The 16,481-nt window shown below is 37.0% G+C and overlaps 3 protein-coding genes across 8 annotated transcripts in view; 2 read left to right on the top strand and 1 right to left on the bottom strand.

The window, feature by feature from the left end:
* LOC126849903 (dexamethasone-induced Ras-related protein 1) overlaps nucleotides 1-16,481 on the top strand; it is a 460,128-nt gene that overhangs the window by 426,417 nt on the left and 17,230 nt on the right. For both annotated transcript variants that reach the window (XM_050592283.1, XM_050592282.1), the window contains exon 2: nucleotides 13,381-13,578. The gene's annotated coding sequence lies outside the window, so the exon portion shown is untranslated. The remainder of the gene's footprint in view (nucleotides 1-13,380; nucleotides 13,579-16,481) is intronic.
* LOC126849871 (myocardin-related transcription factor B) overlaps nucleotides 1-16,481 on the bottom strand; it is a 214,399-nt gene that overhangs the window by 168,472 nt on the left and 29,446 nt on the right. For 4 of the 5 annotated variants that reach the window (XM_050592189.1, XM_050592187.1, XM_050592195.1 and 1 more), the window contains one exon: nucleotides 9,726-9,799. In XM_050592189.1, coding sequence (XP_050448146.1) covers nucleotides 9,726-9,733 — 8 coding nt within the window. In that variant the 5' untranslated portion in view covers nucleotides 9,734-9,799. Of the gene's footprint in view, nucleotides 1-9,725; nucleotides 10,010-16,481 lie in introns of those variants that run through there. The other variant, XM_050592188.1, reaches the window with a different exon arrangement.
* Nucleotides 10,551-11,391, top strand: LOC126849911 (uncharacterized). Its single transcript, XM_050592295.1, has 3 exons — nucleotides 10,551-10,795; nucleotides 10,881-11,039; nucleotides 11,224-11,391. The coding sequence occupies exons 1-3, from the start codon at nucleotides 10,729-10,731 to the stop codon at nucleotides 11,286-11,288; spliced, it is 291 nt and encodes a 96-aa protein (XP_050448252.1). The 5' UTR covers nucleotides 10,551-10,728; the 3' UTR covers nucleotides 11,289-11,391.

The raw sequence follows: 16,481 nt of genomic DNA on the forward strand, positions 1-16,481 counted from the left end.
TTGTGACACGCATCGATACGTCGGCGCCCGGTACGACGTGTAAACGCCAGTTGCGAGACACGCGTGCGACAGTTTAGCGAGGCAGCCACTCGTTTCTGACACCGTCGTAATTCAACGTTCGCGGATCAAACGTCAGTTAGCTACGCGCGTGACACGCGGTGCCAAAAAAAAAAATATATATATATATATATATATACATATAATCCTCATTTTTCAAATATTTTTCAAATATCTCACGTCGATATAACGCGATTATTTTATCTCGATCGAAGATCTGCTCCGAGCTGCAGCATCACTTAAGGATAATGGATAGCTTATTGCATTAATAGAAATAAAGCAAAGCAGGCAAGATGAAAAAAAGGAAAAATTGCGCGATTGGTACCAAGGGCGCCGTGTTAAACTCGTATTAACACGTCATTATCGTGTAATACCCGTAATTTCTCGCGGCCGCGCCGCATCCGTAACGGCGATTCGTATTCCAGCTTCATCGAGAGCGGATAATCTTTCCCGAGCAAGATAATCCGCGATGAGTCACGATTAAGTGCCAAGTCGCGCGACGTTCAATTACTCGCGAGGTCAAACCACGGGGTCCCAATAAAACGACGACATTAATTCGCAAATAGCCGGGCACCGCGCGTGCCATCCTTAATCCGTATCGCTTCTATTGTCCGCGCGCGACTTACAAGGTGCTAATGGCGATAAACTGGCCACGAAATGCGCGCCAATTCGAATTGTACGATGAACGACGTGTCTCATTATTGTCGTAACCGCACAGTTACAATACCAATCGGCGACGACTGAATAAATTACACCTTATAAAACCTGGATAACTCACGATGAATCGTCGGTCAAGAATCCTTTAATAATCCTCTTGGTGCTGAATTAAGATATGCTACTTAATGAGTGTAATAATAAAATATATAGAGATAATAATAAATAATAAAAATATACAGTGAGTAATTAATAATAAAAATATACATGAGTAATTTTTTATTAGCTATTTAAACAAATATTATCGATAATATAATCCTAAACGTTCCGGATGACGTAAAGATAATATAGATTGCAAAGTGACGTATCTTGGGTACAGAGAAAATATATGAAAGATTAAATTGTCTTTCAGATTTTTTTTTTTTCAGAATAGGAATCGGCGAGTGAAGAAAAAGAAAACAGATGCAGCTAGGCGTGGCAAATAACCACTACGGTGTAAAATTAGCCTTTTGTCAATAAGCAACAGTGGAGTCTTCTACGTGAACAACGAAGTATCATAGAAGATATATGAAGATTACGTAAAAAGTATTTTTATCACTTCTCTTTTTTTTTCTGTGTTCGACGCTTCTTTAAACGATATTGTATGCATCACGCGACCAAAAGCGATCATCCTGCGATCTGTGCATGTGTGTGTCGCCCGCGAATAATTTGACAATGAATTCGTTTCTTAAAATTACACCACGCATATGGCGGATCGTAAAACCCGCTTTTTATACCCTTTCACGAGAACGTAACACCTGCGTTTGCGCGCGAGATTAAATTATTCGTCAAATATACGCGCGTCCGGTTATCTCGGAGAGACACGATCTCATCTTTCGCGATAAAAAGAGCCGAATAAAAAATTTCGTAAAAATAAAACATCAAAGTGTCCTCTCTGTTTCAAACGAGATTTCGTCTCGTATTAATTGCCGCGCGTATTTAACGAAAATTTCACGATGTATTCCGAACCGAGCGCCGTACGATAGGTAATTATCCCTTAATTAAGCCACTCGGCCCAAACATCTGTTTCTCGCAACAGACTCGCTCGTTCATATACATCGTTTTCTCTCCTCGTTCTTTCCTCCCACGAAAATAAAATCCTGATTTACGGCGTTGATCTCCCGGCTAGCTTATCCCGCGACGAGGACAAATAGCACCCACAGTGTATTTCCTTTCGTATTATCGTATGAATTATATGTAAAGCATGAAAGGGACCGCGATTGGTCGCTACCGAGTGTAATAATTTTAGTTGCGTTTTATTATTATTATAAAATACCCCAAGTCGGATTCGATCGAATACAAAATTCAGCAAATACGAAAGAGAAAGCAAAATGATGTTATTTGCGACGTGATTTTCTGCATTAAAAATTAAATACCAGCGAATAAATAATATCGGAATATTATCGGAGTAGACATGTGTGTGTGCATATTCGCATTAAGCCAACTGTGCATCGGATTGCATTATGCACGCGGATACCGCGTGGGTGGTAATGCTCGATGTTAGAAATGTAAATGCCTTACAACGCATTGGCAATACACGTACACCGTTCTTTATGGGCGGATAATAGATGGTTGTACCATCTATCGCGCGTCTTACAAATGTAAGATAAATAAACGCTATCTATAAAAAAAGAAAAAAAAAAAATGAAAAAATATAATCCTGATTATTAAGTAGATATGACTTCATTAAAATTGTTATAATTTTGCTAGATGATTTATTGTTGTCATTAATTTTTTTTTCAAAGAGTTGTTCCATTTTATTTCACGTTTCCTTCTCGCGCAACGTTCGTTCGCGGCACGGAAATAGTTTCAGACAAATCTAGAGCGGCCTTGGCGAAGCGGATCTTGGAGAAAAACAAAGCTTTTCCTTAGGCGTCGTGAATCGACGGGGCACACCCTGAACTTTTGCATAAAACAACAGGGCATGCGCGCGTACATAGCGTACGTTGGACGCTCGTTTTGCCGATGCCAACAGAAATTTACAGACGGCGATCGTAAAAGGCGAGAAGATGCATTTATACGTGCCGACTTTATATGTTTACGTCTAGCAAAAGTTCGACGAAAAGGGACGTCTTGTCGAACGAAAGAAACGAGACTTGTGTACGGCCGCAGCAAATCGCTCGTCGAAGGTTCGATATTCATCGCATTATTTGGCTTGTCGAAAAAACATCGAAAGAAAAAAAAAAAACAATTAAAAGAATCTTTAGCCAGAAAATATTTTTATAAATATTTGTTTCCATTTTAATTAAAATTAATATATATATAAAAAAAAAAAAAATTAAAAAGAAAGAGAAATTAAATTTTAATTGTGTGGAAAACAATTCTTATTTTTGCATCGCGTCAAGATAGGGGATTATTTTTTAAACCGGCAAACCTTCTCGAGTGTTAAACGATTAGAAACCCCTCTTGCATTCTTGACCTAGTCGTTAATCCTCTGACGTCTTCGCGCCGACAGCTCGACGGTCGAGATGATCTATTTCTCCTCCCTCATTCTCTATTGAAACTAAAGAGAAGCTCGGTCTTATTTTAAAATTTCACGGGAAGGCTGCGCGGCCGAAAACAAGCGCAAAAAAAGGTCACGTGAACTTTGCAACTTGGCCTATTTATTATTTTCAAAGAGAAGACGCGTTGCGTAACCTTACTGCATATTCGAAAGTTTTAACGACGGGATAAATATCGACGGGAGAAATTGCCTCACGCTGATAATTACACGAGACAACTTCAATTTCGCCTCTCTCATGCTCGTGACCGAGGTAAGCCGAAGCTCTAAATTGAAACGCCCGATGCCATCGGCTCACGGGGACAAACAAAACGCGTGGCAGCGTCGCGTAATCAGATTAGTTTTGGATTATAAATAATGTAATTGGTTTACCCCCTGGTGCGGCGCGAGGAAGAAAGAGGGAGGGAAGAAGAAAAGATTGACGAGACGCAGACATATTTTTCTTTTCTTTTCTTTCTTTTTTTTTTTACGGTCAACTTGGAGCGAGAGAAGTTGGAGGATTGACTTTATACATATGCAATTATATATCAAGTGCTCGAAATCCGCCGGATGTCCTCTGTCAAGCACGAATATGAGGGACGCGACGAATTAATAAACTAATTTTGTGTGTAAAGGATATCCGATGCGGTTGCCTGACACTTTACATTTGTCGCCTCACATCGATGCGTCGGTAAAATAATTTCGTGTACGAAATGTCGGCGCGCGAATATACGGCCGTTGCTGTCCTCTCTCGGAAACAGTAATTTCCACCTGCCAGACTAATTCATCCGCATACACGGACGTGAATCTGCAGCGAGCTCGCGCGGTCCACTCGGAAGCTAATAATCCGGGCTAGAGGCTTGACGAAGTCGGACAGGTGTGCGCGGATTCTCTAATATAGGCCCCGAGCGCAGCGACTCGCGATTCTAATTTTCAGCGTTGCTACGTCGCGCCCCCTCCCCTCTCCCCCCACCCTCCTCACCGCGTTGCGAGATTCCACGACCGAAACTCGTCTTTGTTGCGAAGATTCGAGATTGCAGCCCGAACGCAATAATTCAGTCAGCCCAAAAATGCTCCATAAACAGCCAGACGTGTGATAAATAAGTAACAAGAGAATTTCTCGCACACCTTGGCAACGCGCAACAATGTTGTACTAACAAGATGTGTGCGCCAATGTCGGAAAAGTAAGCTTGCCACAGAATGCCAAATCCAATAAAATGGTCTTTAATTTTACTTAAATAAATAATACTTAATAACCCGTTTGTATAGAAACAAAAATTGAAATATTTTAGCTCATACTATTTTCTTTTTTTCTTTTTTTTTCTTTTGTATTAAGTACTTTTTTATTAATTAAAAAATAATTCTGCATCTATTTATCTCGAAGATTACTATAGATTACTCGCAGTCTTCTCTGCAATTATTATTTTAAGAAACAAAGATATCTATTCTATTTACGGTATCTCAAGCTTAATCGATTCGTTAATTAACGGCATTTATTATGGAAACTCGAATTTATGCTCGAATTCAGAAGAAATGTCGACTTCTATCTATCTAGATGAAATCTAGCAAATCGTCCTTCGCAAGAATCGCTTCTATATATCTACATACCTCAGCCACAATGGTTTGCGTGTCTCTTTTAATGATGCGGGACATTGGACAGCGGAAGACAGGTGTGATCGATATCCCGGAACGCGTCGCGAGTCTCTAATTAGAAGCGAAGTTAGTCCGAAATACAATCTCGCCACGGGGCGATGATTAAGCCCGATAAAAGTTCGCAGTTCGCTCCTTAAGGTAATTGTGATTTATCGACGTGTGCATGTCCGCGACTACGCGCGACCCGACGAAATTAATAACGACGCGTATTACGTGAAATTAAAGCCTCCGGACGGATCCATTATCGCGAGCGTTGACAAGCGAGGAAAAGGTGCGCGGATAAAAAAGCGGTGAGGCCAATTTGAAAATAATTTAATACGCAATTTACCGGTGGACCCGGGCGCTGCGTGCACCTCGCGAGGTCGGAGAGGCCTGACCTTTCGCCGGGAGATTTGTGGCAGTCTCGTTTCAAGAGAACGACCGCGAGACGAAAGGTAGGATGGAAAAGTGAGAAGGGAGACGAAGAAGAGACACGCGCTCTTTCGACGATACGCCTACAATAATTTGTACCGTGACGATAAACGATCGCCGATCATTGTGTTTATGTGTTCTCAAGGTTACACGTTATTAATGTGACGAGTCGAAATGTCTTTCGAAAAACACAAAGTTAGACTTGATTTGCTTGATCAAATCACTATGTTTTGTAAGTGCATTATAAATTGTGTCCGTACTTCAACTTCTTGCACTTGAAATAATTTTATCTAAATTAAATTAAAAAAAATACTAATTTTAATTAAAATAATTCAATAAACAAAATTAAAATTTGTAAAATAATTCAGACGCAAAAAAGATACACGTTTCCAAATTATTTTATTACAAAGTCGGATGCACTCCGATATTGTTCAGTATAAGATTAGCGTCAACGCAACAATGATATTAAATTATGATTTTGATTAATCGGTGATGACACATTTCGCGACGAGCAAAAAGAGACCGCGTGTATATCATCGGCGAACAGAAGCGCGGAACGCTTACCTGGGTAGTTAAGTTCGTACTTTCAGTTTGGCAATGGCGAGAACCAAGCGCGGATTATATGCACGCCGGGGCGCATTATTATGCGAGGAATATACACGAGCGTAGGTCGTACCGTTGAGTATTACTGTCGTTCTGGCAGCGCATGTGATTTCCGTGATTTACTGTAGTGCACGCTTTAAGGTACCCGCGATTCAGTGAGTTCTCTTGTAGAATACACGCGTGAAAAACCGACGGAGGATAACGATCAGATTAATTTATGTGTCGAGCTTTCGGTAAGGAAAAGCAAAAGAGCGGGGAATTTTGTGTATATATTTTTTTCATTTATAAACATATCGGGAAGAATTGGCAATATTTGCTCTCATGTTAAGTTAGACGAAAAATAGAGAAAATACATATGAAAAATTTTGCAAAAAACATATTTAATATATTGCAAAATTATTAATTCAATAAAAAATATATATTTTGCAAAAACATATTTAATATATTGCAAAATTATTAGCTCGATAATAAAAATATATTTTATAGAAAATATATTTAATATATTGCAAAATTATTAGCTCGATAATAAAAATATATTTTATAGAAAATATATTTAATATATTACAAAATTATTAGCTCGAAAATAAAAATATATTTTGCAAAATTATTCTATAAAATTAGAACGATTCCGTTAAGGAAAAACCGTTTGTGTAAATACAAGTTACGGGAATTATCTCTCGCGCATGTAGATGCAATTTTCTCACTTCTAATGTCATCGGCTAACCGGAAAATGTCGTCGAATGTAAACGGACGGCGAAAAACGAGCACCACAAAAGCGTCGACAAGACGCTTAAAGGTAAGAAAACGGGTTCCGTTTGTGATGCAAATCTAACCCGAATGTTCCACGAAGCGCGTCCACCCCCGACACGTCGTTCTAGCAACAATTCTCTTGCGACTCGACATCGTTTTTCTGTCGGCTGACGCTTTGTCGGCTGTCCCGAGTCGTTGCGTAACAGGCAACGAATAAATAATCGGCCGTACCGTTGCTTGTGTGTGCCAAGGAACGGGGGGAGCGACGACGATTTGTCGGATTTTCTAACCCTTGCGATGCGATTTAAGCTCTCGAAGGAAAAGCTCTCTCGCGAATGAATACCGTACGACGGACAGGTGCGTGTTAGCCTTTCATCCGCTGTCTAATATATGCCAATAGTTATCTCGAGTTACGTTCACTCCACGCGAATGTGTAATCTATCCACGTCTTTAACGCCAAGATACAATGAAGATACATCTTTTCCGTTTTTTTGCGCTTCAAGTCAGGCAACAAGGACTTGCATTTGCTGCTTCTAAAAATTTAGAAGCAATATAGAATTTAATATTTTGTTAGCGAATTAAATAACTTTTTTTTCCCCTTCTAATAATTATCCTTAAATATCGTATTTAATTGAGACCAATTTTCACGGCAACAGATGATTCAGAGAGACATAAATATATTCGACAAGAGTGATAAGACTAATCGAAGAATCGTGTCGTTAACCGTAGATTTTATCGCTGGCACAGTAAGACTTCGATACAGGTGCAAACGCGTTTGTGTAGGCAAGTTCATGAATAAATCAGTTCGACCAGATAGTGCATATCGAGATGTATGTGTCAAGGATCTCATCTGAATACATTTGTAAAGATTTTAGACACAGGTTGATACAAAGAGTATCAGGTGTCTCTGGGTAACACGCATAAAAAATGATACATAAAAATTGCGACAGATAATGAGCGCCGCAGATCTCGATAAGAAAAATTTCACTCGGAATTCGTTAAACAATCAAACCACGTGTTTCAATAGGCATGTATCTAGTAAGTCTACGCGTGTTGAAATAATACGATAAAATTTCGCGCGTCATCAAGCACGAGAATTAAAATTAAAAGTGTCGAAAAAGATGCATTTTTCCGATTGCTTGGAACCACGTGTGTGGTCTCGATGGGGCACGTGTCGAACGCGAGCGTAACTTTTTCTCGCGCAAACGAACCCGTTTTTTGACGCCGAATCCCGAAATTCCAAAGTCACGGATTCCGCCAACGGGATTCCCTTCGGGATTGGTGGAATTCGCGAGAGCGGTAAGAAACGGTGAAGATTATCGTGAAACGCGATCTTTCTACGGTATCGATTTTTGTTCGTCAGACTTTCGTTTCCCGTTAAACATTTTCGACACGACGAGCAAGATAAAGTTATAATAAAATAATGAATGCGCACGCGATTCATACAACAATAATATAACTTTCTCTATCTTGCAATAAGAACATAATTGTCATAAATTTAACAAAAATAATTTTTTTTTTATTTCTGATTTAAAAATAATTACTTCCTAAATTGAGAAAATTGCCGACAACTTATATTATCTTAGATAAATGTCATTCTTTATTACAAATAATTGTAATCGATATTGGTCAAATTAATCTTGTTCTGGAATAACTCGCCACCGTGAAATGTCAAATTTTAGTAGAGTATTTTTAATCTACGAATCTCATAAAGATACAATAGCACGACATAAATATCATCTTTTGGCACATATTCCGTAAAACAGAAATACCGTGTGTGACATGATTGTGTTCGCGCCGTGTGACATTTTCAGCATCATAGCATATTTCAGAATGTCGACAGATGTTCTAACGATAATCGCAAAACTTATACATTTTCGTAAGCATTTTTTCAAAATAAATTTAGATTTCCTTATGTGTGTGTATCAACCTTACTTAAAATAATTATTTTGTTTAAATATACGTATATATAATAAAAACATATATTAATATATAATAAGTTGTATATAAATTTTTTTCTCTTTTTATATTTTCGAAAATTTATATATATAATAACAGAATTAAAAAAAAAATAATATTAAAACTTATTTAATTACTTTATTTAATTTATTAAAAAAGCATTCTTGAGCATTGGACCTCATTTGCATGTAAAAATATTTGCCAACAGCTGTGAAATTATTAAAGAATGCTGCTTATCGTGATGATTACACGATTAATATAATATTCTAAAATATTTCCGTGATAATCAGGAATGTAAAAATTAAATAAACTGTGCAAGTATCACAAATGCCATGCCATTTATCAATTAAGATAACAGTAAATTATCGTTAAGAAACTACTACGAAATTGTTGACACGATAGCGAGATAAACCATGTATTTAAAAATTGACAGATAGATAAATCGATCGTTGCGCAATTTCAATCATTTGCGAGATAAGCAAAATGTTAATATAATCCGTACAGCGAAATAAAAAAAGCGAGAAGTAAATGAAAAAATTATGTATGCACGATTCTCTTGCAACCGAGAGAGATGCGAGATCTTTACACCCAGCTGTTCCCCTCGTGGCGACATCGCGCGGTACGTCGTCAACTCGATACACACATTCCGAACCGACAATCTCTCCTTCCGACAATGTGGGAGGCCGAAATCTCAAAATGCAATAAACATCGAGGCGAGATTGTCTCTTCAGATCGATCAAACGCACTTTCGCCCGCTCCTTCCTCAATCTCGTGAAACGTCACGGGCGTGTCTCGCGGGACGCAAAACAAAAAAAATGTTTACTTATCGTCGCGGCGCGACTCGCGATAAGATATAATTGAAATGCGCGCTGTTCCGGGTACCGTAACACCGAGCTTGTCAACTCTCCGTCAATCTCGCTCTCGCGAGATTTGACGCCCGAGCGTTCCCGCGCGAGAATGCGCGCGTTGAAGGCCGCCGACAGACGAGCCGACGATATCGTCGCTAATAAGTGTCGCAAAAAAAGGAACTGCGTGGGAAACTGAGCCTGGGTGCGAGATTCGTACGCTCGCTCGCTCGCGGTTTATCACGCCGTTAATATAATCGGATTTCGTCACTCACCGACTCATCGGGATCCAGAGGAGTCTGTCACAGGCGTAGCGGCCGGATGCCGTTTTTCTCCCTCGTCCCAGGAACTGCGAAAACACGGGAAAGATTCACTCGTCGTTCGTTAAAGTATCGCGACGGCGGCCATACTGATGTCGACCCGTCTGACTGAAGCGAAGCTCGCGAGATGGCGCTGCGCGCGACGCGCTCCAATGATAACGGAATCTCTGACGATGAGACGAGATGAGTCGGAATGATTTCATTTTTATTGTACACGTATATGCCATCAAACCAGTTATAAAATAGTGCAATAAAAATAAAACTGACTGACACACGAGAAATGATTCACACATAAATATGCATATGAAAATATCCTGCATTATTAATTCAAATAGAATGTATCTAATATTTTTAAAAATATTTTTAACACATTTAAACACACATATGTCACATACTTGATTAATATTTTAAACATTTAAATATCTTTCAGTGGCTATACATAATTAAATACATTTATTAATTTTCGAGCACGCATTTATCAGGAAAAATTAAATATTAAAAACACACATAAATATATATGTACATAACATATATATATATAATAATACTTGACTCATCCATTTAACTCTTTCTCTCTTTTTTAGATAGAATAAACAAATAAATAATATATGCTATTTATAATATATCTCTACAAATATAATTGACGGAAACTCGAAATATTTATATATAAGATTTTTTAAATATTCTAATATTTCATATAAAAATTCATCAATAAAATAATCGGAATTTTTAAAAACATATGCGACTGTATCGACTAGATTTTATGATTGACTACAGTTTTCATCGTCTGCGGCGCGCGCAACAAAAATAACAGCTGTACCGTTTCTCCTAACCTCAAAGCGCTCCGTCAATCTTTTTCTTTGAATCGGTTTTGTGGATTCTCAGTATATTTATTAGCAATCGCGTTAATTTATTTATATTAAATTTAGTTGTCAGGTATATCGGTGAAATAGTAACGATGGTGAAAATCAACATACGATGGAAGACCGCCGAGGACTTTAATATTCTACGAGGGACTAGTTTTGGTAAGATCGAATACATCTGTCAAAAATGTCGTATAAATAACAGACGCAAATAGACTATCGTTTATCGCCTGTCGTTTGATTTCAGCGACAAAAGTGAAATATTTCTGGCGCAAAGGATGGATAGAGGTGCCAGTGATAATGGGAGGCTCGTTCTTCATGCTAACAGGCCTTGCCTTGGCTTGTTATGCGTGGCATTATTCTAGCACGCACGATATGACTCCGAAATATTTTCGAACGCCAAGAAGTGAGTAATGAAATATTCATTCATTTTTCGAGTTTATTTTTTTCTGGTTTCGAACTCTCATCGGACTTTGTGTAATCATTATGCAATCGTGAGCGTGTACGTCGATAAAACAGAATCGCTGATAACATTTGGCACTTACTCTGATGTAGTCTAATGCGTTGATGCTAATTGGGTTTTAATTTAGTTTACAGACCGGACGACCCGCGAGTTAAGACGATCCGTTATGTCTCGGATTTTGATAAAATATGAATTTTCATTTAATGAATTTTCATAGCATTATATTATGATACACAGCTGTTATATCCTATATTGTAGAATTATTATTCGAATAAATGTGTAAATTATTATACCATCTAATGTGAGTGTCCCTTCTCTCTGTGAAATCAGTTTCATCTTGAAATTAAAAGTTTTCTTCTTTTAGTTTTGTAGAAACATTAATTTTTATATCAAAAAATATTATACAAAGAAAAATGGCATACATTTTTTTTCTTTCTTTTTCTCTGAAACAAACATTTCTACAGTCGCTCTGATATCGTGATAGATATATTAAACTTATAATCACGGATTTGTGTGTGTGTGTATGTGATAGATTCTGAAAAATCACGATCGTAAAATATTTCTCATAAGATTGCAATAAAGGGAAAGCGATTGACGGTTAAAGATACGATGATCATACACCTCTTTTATATTCTGAACATCAAGACGATATTGCATCTCTTGATCTTCAGAAACTCTTAAAAGATGCTTACGTTACGTATATGAATTACACGCGCGAGGAATTTGAATCTTTTTATACGTTTATTTAAAATATATAAAAAAAAAATTAAATTGAGCAATTACGTTTATAATCTAAATATATCGCGGAAACTAAGTGTTTTGATTTTTATATTCGTCAGACGTTTTTTTTATAAATATTTTAGACATTTTGTATTGTATCGTCATGATTTTATTTTGTGGATTTTTCCGTAAAAGATCCGTGAAAAAAATTTCCCCTTTTCTATTGTATCCCCTCGATATTCATTTTAGTATTAAATTTCTTGTCTGTGCCGAGAGGGTAAACTCTTCACGTGTCATGAAGGATTATGGGATTAAAACGAAGAGTTTGTATCACTTAATTCCGGCTATCTCCCTTCATGTTCTTTATTTACTGTTTGTAAAGCGAGGCAAAACGTTTACGCACATATTGTCATTCTCAAGGAACTCGAATGGGTGATATTTTTCACTTTGAACTATAATTTTATTGCATTTTATTTAAAGCCGACATGATAGTAACAGAATATCTTATTAAATATTACTGTACGAAAAAATGTAATCGTTTTATAAAAGATTGTTGAATTAAAATGTGCGATATATATATATATATATATATATATATATATATATATATATATATATTATAAAATTGTTAAAAACTAGTGATAAAAGTATCGGTATAAAAAGAATTTCATTATTTAACGTTCGTCCAATCGGATAATAAATTGAATACTCGAAGACCCTGATTACAAGCCTGTTCTGTTAGTACTTTCGAAAAACAATAGCAGTAAGCTGCACAATTCCGCATTCGTGATTTCGAGAGAGTAAGAGCAACGGTATATACGAAATCGCATTGATTAAGAATCCCATCGCCCTGTGAGGAGGACCTAAATCTTGCCGACTCTCGCGTGCGAGAAAGAGAAGGACGCACACACAGATACCTCCTGCAAAGTCAGGGCGCAGGATCGTAGGATCGCATAGTGCTTCCCTGTGCTTTCCTGCGTGTGTACACTATTATAACTCGGTGAGGACGGTGAGTAGCGTAGAGAGGGTTGTACGCGTCTCGGGGGAGGAGGAGGGACGGCACGGAGGAACGAGAAAATGTGCGCGCAAGAGGGAGAGTAAAACGGGAGGAGGGATGCTTCGATAGAAGAGGAGGAGAAAGGGAGGATGGATAGAGAGAGAGAGAGAGAGAGAGTGATCACAAGGGTGAGAGCAACAAGGGGGAACACGGAGCACACGGTACGGAGCACCCCTCGTTTGCCTCGCCAGTGGTTCAGTCAGCGCTTCGCACCGGCGTCGCTTCGCTTCGCTTCTCGCTCGAGATTCCCATCGGGCACGTCCTCGTGCACGACCATCGTCGCGTGCCCCCAGTCGTCTCGCGAAATCAATGAGCCCGCGACATATCGGCAGGCACATATCCGGGCCTCGTTCGAGTAAACCGCGATCGTAAAGTCGCGATCGTAACGGGAGAATCGCCGAGAGAAAGAGAGCTGCTGCGACGATAATCAAACGAGAGGTAGAATCAAAGCTGCCACTTGTCGCTGCAGCTAGGAAAAGGGTGAGAGAAAGAGAGAGAGTGTGAGAGAGAGAGAGAGAGAGAGAGAGAGAGAGAGAGAACGAGGGAGAGAGTGTTCCACGACGTGCAGCGAAAAGTGTCAAAGCGTGGACGAGATCGAAAGAAGGAATCGAGGACCTGTACGGGTCCTTAACGTTCAGGACGGTGCATGTCTCGGACCCCGCTTCTCAGTTTTTCCTCCGGCAACGCTTTGTCCACTTTCCTGAGGTAAGTTATGTGCAATTAGCATGCAAGTTAAATATATAAGAGAATAATGAGATTTATCTTTCTCAACCGCATCGTTTCATATTGTAATCATATTGGTTCTTCAATTGTTTCACAATAAAAAAAAGCATTTTTACAACTCTTCTCAGTCGATATGAATTATGAAAGTGATTAATAAACTTTTAATTTTAATGTCGACAGATTGCTCATCAATCATTTTCTAATACACTAGATGATAGATGGAAGTAACTTTGTGTAATATTTGTAAGATGGGAAAAATATTTTTTGGAGACGAAGTGAAATAAAAAGTTCAAAAAAGTCGTTCTACCAACGAGATTATAACATAATAATTATGAAATTATATTATTTTTATATTATTTTAAACTTGCCATATTACATTATTATATTTATATTATAGTATTATATTTTTAAATTTACGTTTGAGAAACACATGTTACATCATGTCGCAATTAATCTCGATGATTAGCGACCGTGATTGAATACGGCCATAAACGTGTTAAACGTGCCGCTTTAACGTTCGCTTGAGTGTCATATATCAACCCCGTGATATATTGGCAGTGCGAGAAACGTCTTCAAGAGAAGATCCTCAATTCATGATTTGATCGTCTATTTGTTCAATGTTCTGTCTGTTCGTCTATAAATTCGAGTCTTTCTGTACTTTCAGTCCTTTACCTCGTTACTTTGAAAGAAAGAAATTTTTCAGGCGTCTCATTGTTGAAGTTGTAGAATCTCAAAGAGAAAAATTTTTCTAAAGATATGTAGTTATTAATTATCCAGCTATTAATTTTTGTTACATATTTTATCTTTAATTGGACAGATCATTTGACACATGACAAATTCTTTTATTTGAAATCTCTTTAATATTTTAGAGTTTTAAAATATTAAATATTTTCTATCAAATTTTGCCTAATATTACTGTAGTGTATCATTTATCAACAAAAAATGTATCCATGATTTTTAAAGAGAATATATACTAATTTCTTCAAAAATATTTATGTAGTAATAGAAACCTTCTTTTACTTGTATATTTTTTTATTCCGAATTTTTTATTTTACGTAAGAATATTATAAATATAGGATTCAAGAGTAACTGAGTTACATTCATGGACGAATGTACTTTCTACAAAAATACAATAGATGGAAGATTAAAGAAATTGATATTTTTTTGTAAATATTAGCTTCAAACCGCAGCCACGTGGATTTTATAAATCGCATCTACCGCAAAAACCGATTTAATCAAAAAAAAAGCCCCATGGCTGTTCGTTGAACATAGAGATTTTCCGCTAAGCGGTCGAGATAATCTCTGAAAACCCTACGTATACGCACATTATGTACTCGCCTTCCGCAAATAGCGCAAAGTCTGCACACGTATAAAGCATACTACGCGACATTTTTTTTTTCTCGTTCAAGAAAAACGCGCGGCTTTGAAAGAGTTAATAATTATGTGCCCGTGTAACGCGGACTTTATTGATTCGCAAGCCGTAGGTCGCATCGTACACCTCGTAATAAGCCATTACGACACGTGCTCGTATTTGAAAATGTGACATTTGTAGCTTTACAATCCCGGAAAAATCAGAGAGATCGGGAGCTCATGCCTGTATTTTTCAATAATCGATACATATTTTAGGCCAGTTGCAAATATGCGAATTTTTACATGTAAAATGATGAAAGAAATATATATATATATATATTTATAATTATTTCCCTTATATATTTATTAAAGATCCAAGAACGTGTTGCGATTTATCTCCGATGACTCCAAAATTATGCTAACGTAAGCGTGCTTATCGTAGTGTCACTATTGTATCAAGTATCGAGAATGTTTCTTATATTTTACTACGCACTGTAATTATTTTATTCTTCGCTACACCCATCTTCAAACTTGAGAATTATTTCATTCATTGTAACTTAGCTCTATACGTACACTGATAGGGCTCCCGCTATTCAACGAACGTAACGCCCAAGTTCACTAAAGTCTTGTAAACTCGGCCTGGACTTGGGCCAAATCGAAATGCCATAGCACTATCGTCGTCGTGCATATAACTATATTCAGCCGAAACAGCTGTTAACCCGACTTGTTGCATCGTCAACGGATGTAACGCGCTGCAACTGGTGAATTTTACCGCGAATAGACGCTTCTTTACCGAATAATTATGAGTATTGAAAGAAATTATGAATATTATGTGACTATATAAATTTCATGTTTAAACTTGAAATATTGACAGATGAAACTCTTTGTTGCTCGTTACGTTTTGTTGCATATTATATTAATGGAAAATTAAGTTAAATTTATTATTTCTATTATTTTTGCATGGATGAATGTGTATGTTAATGTATTAATTTTATTAAAATAGAAAGGTAAATCCACACGCAAATACAATATAAATGTTAATTATAACGTTTATCGTGTTATTACAATAGAATTTAATTAAAGTGAATTAAAATTGAAATTAAACGATATTATATAAATAACATTATATTTTTTGAAAGCTTTTTTTTGTATCTCTATTTTCTCTCTCAATTTTTTTATTTCTCGTTATGAAATATAATTTTTTTTTTCCAAGAGACAAATAAATGTTTCTAAATTTAAGCTTATGTAAGGCTATTTTTATTATAAAAAATTGGGGATATACATTTATTGTAAGATCTTGGATTCTCTCATTTTAATGATTTTTATAGCTGATAATACAATGCTATTAAAATTGATAATATCAATAACATTCAATTATCTATAGTAATTTTAAAAATCTCATTTTTTCGAAATACATATTCCTAGGCAAAATATAAATAAATGTGTCGACTCATAGACAAAAAGTAGTAGGTAGTTTAGAGAAGAGTTTGCCCGGAAAATATATTTATTCGGAAAATATTAACTTCGCGAGATGC

This window comes from Cataglyphis hispanica, chromosome 5 (genome assembly GCF_021464435.1).
Source record: "Cataglyphis hispanica isolate Lineage 1 chromosome 5, ULB_Chis1_1.0, whole genome shotgun sequence".
Lineage (NCBI taxonomy): Eukaryota > Metazoa > Arthropoda > Insecta > Hymenoptera > Formicidae > Cataglyphis > Cataglyphis hispanica.

Bases quoted from the DNA above. Each gene is read 5' to 3' on its own strand.
- LOC126849911 (XM_050592295.1), top strand. From the start codon at position 10,729: ATGGTGAAAATCAACATACGATGGAAGACCGCCGAGGACTTTAATATT. The intron at 10,796-10,880 runs GTAAGATCGAAT...GTTTGATTTCAG, and splicing joins TCTACGAGGGACTAGTTTTG to CGACAAAAGTGAAATATTTC. The intron at 11,040-11,223 runs GTGAGTAATGAA...GTTTTAATTTAG, and splicing joins ATATTTTCGAACGCCAAGAA to TTTACAGACCGGACGACCCG.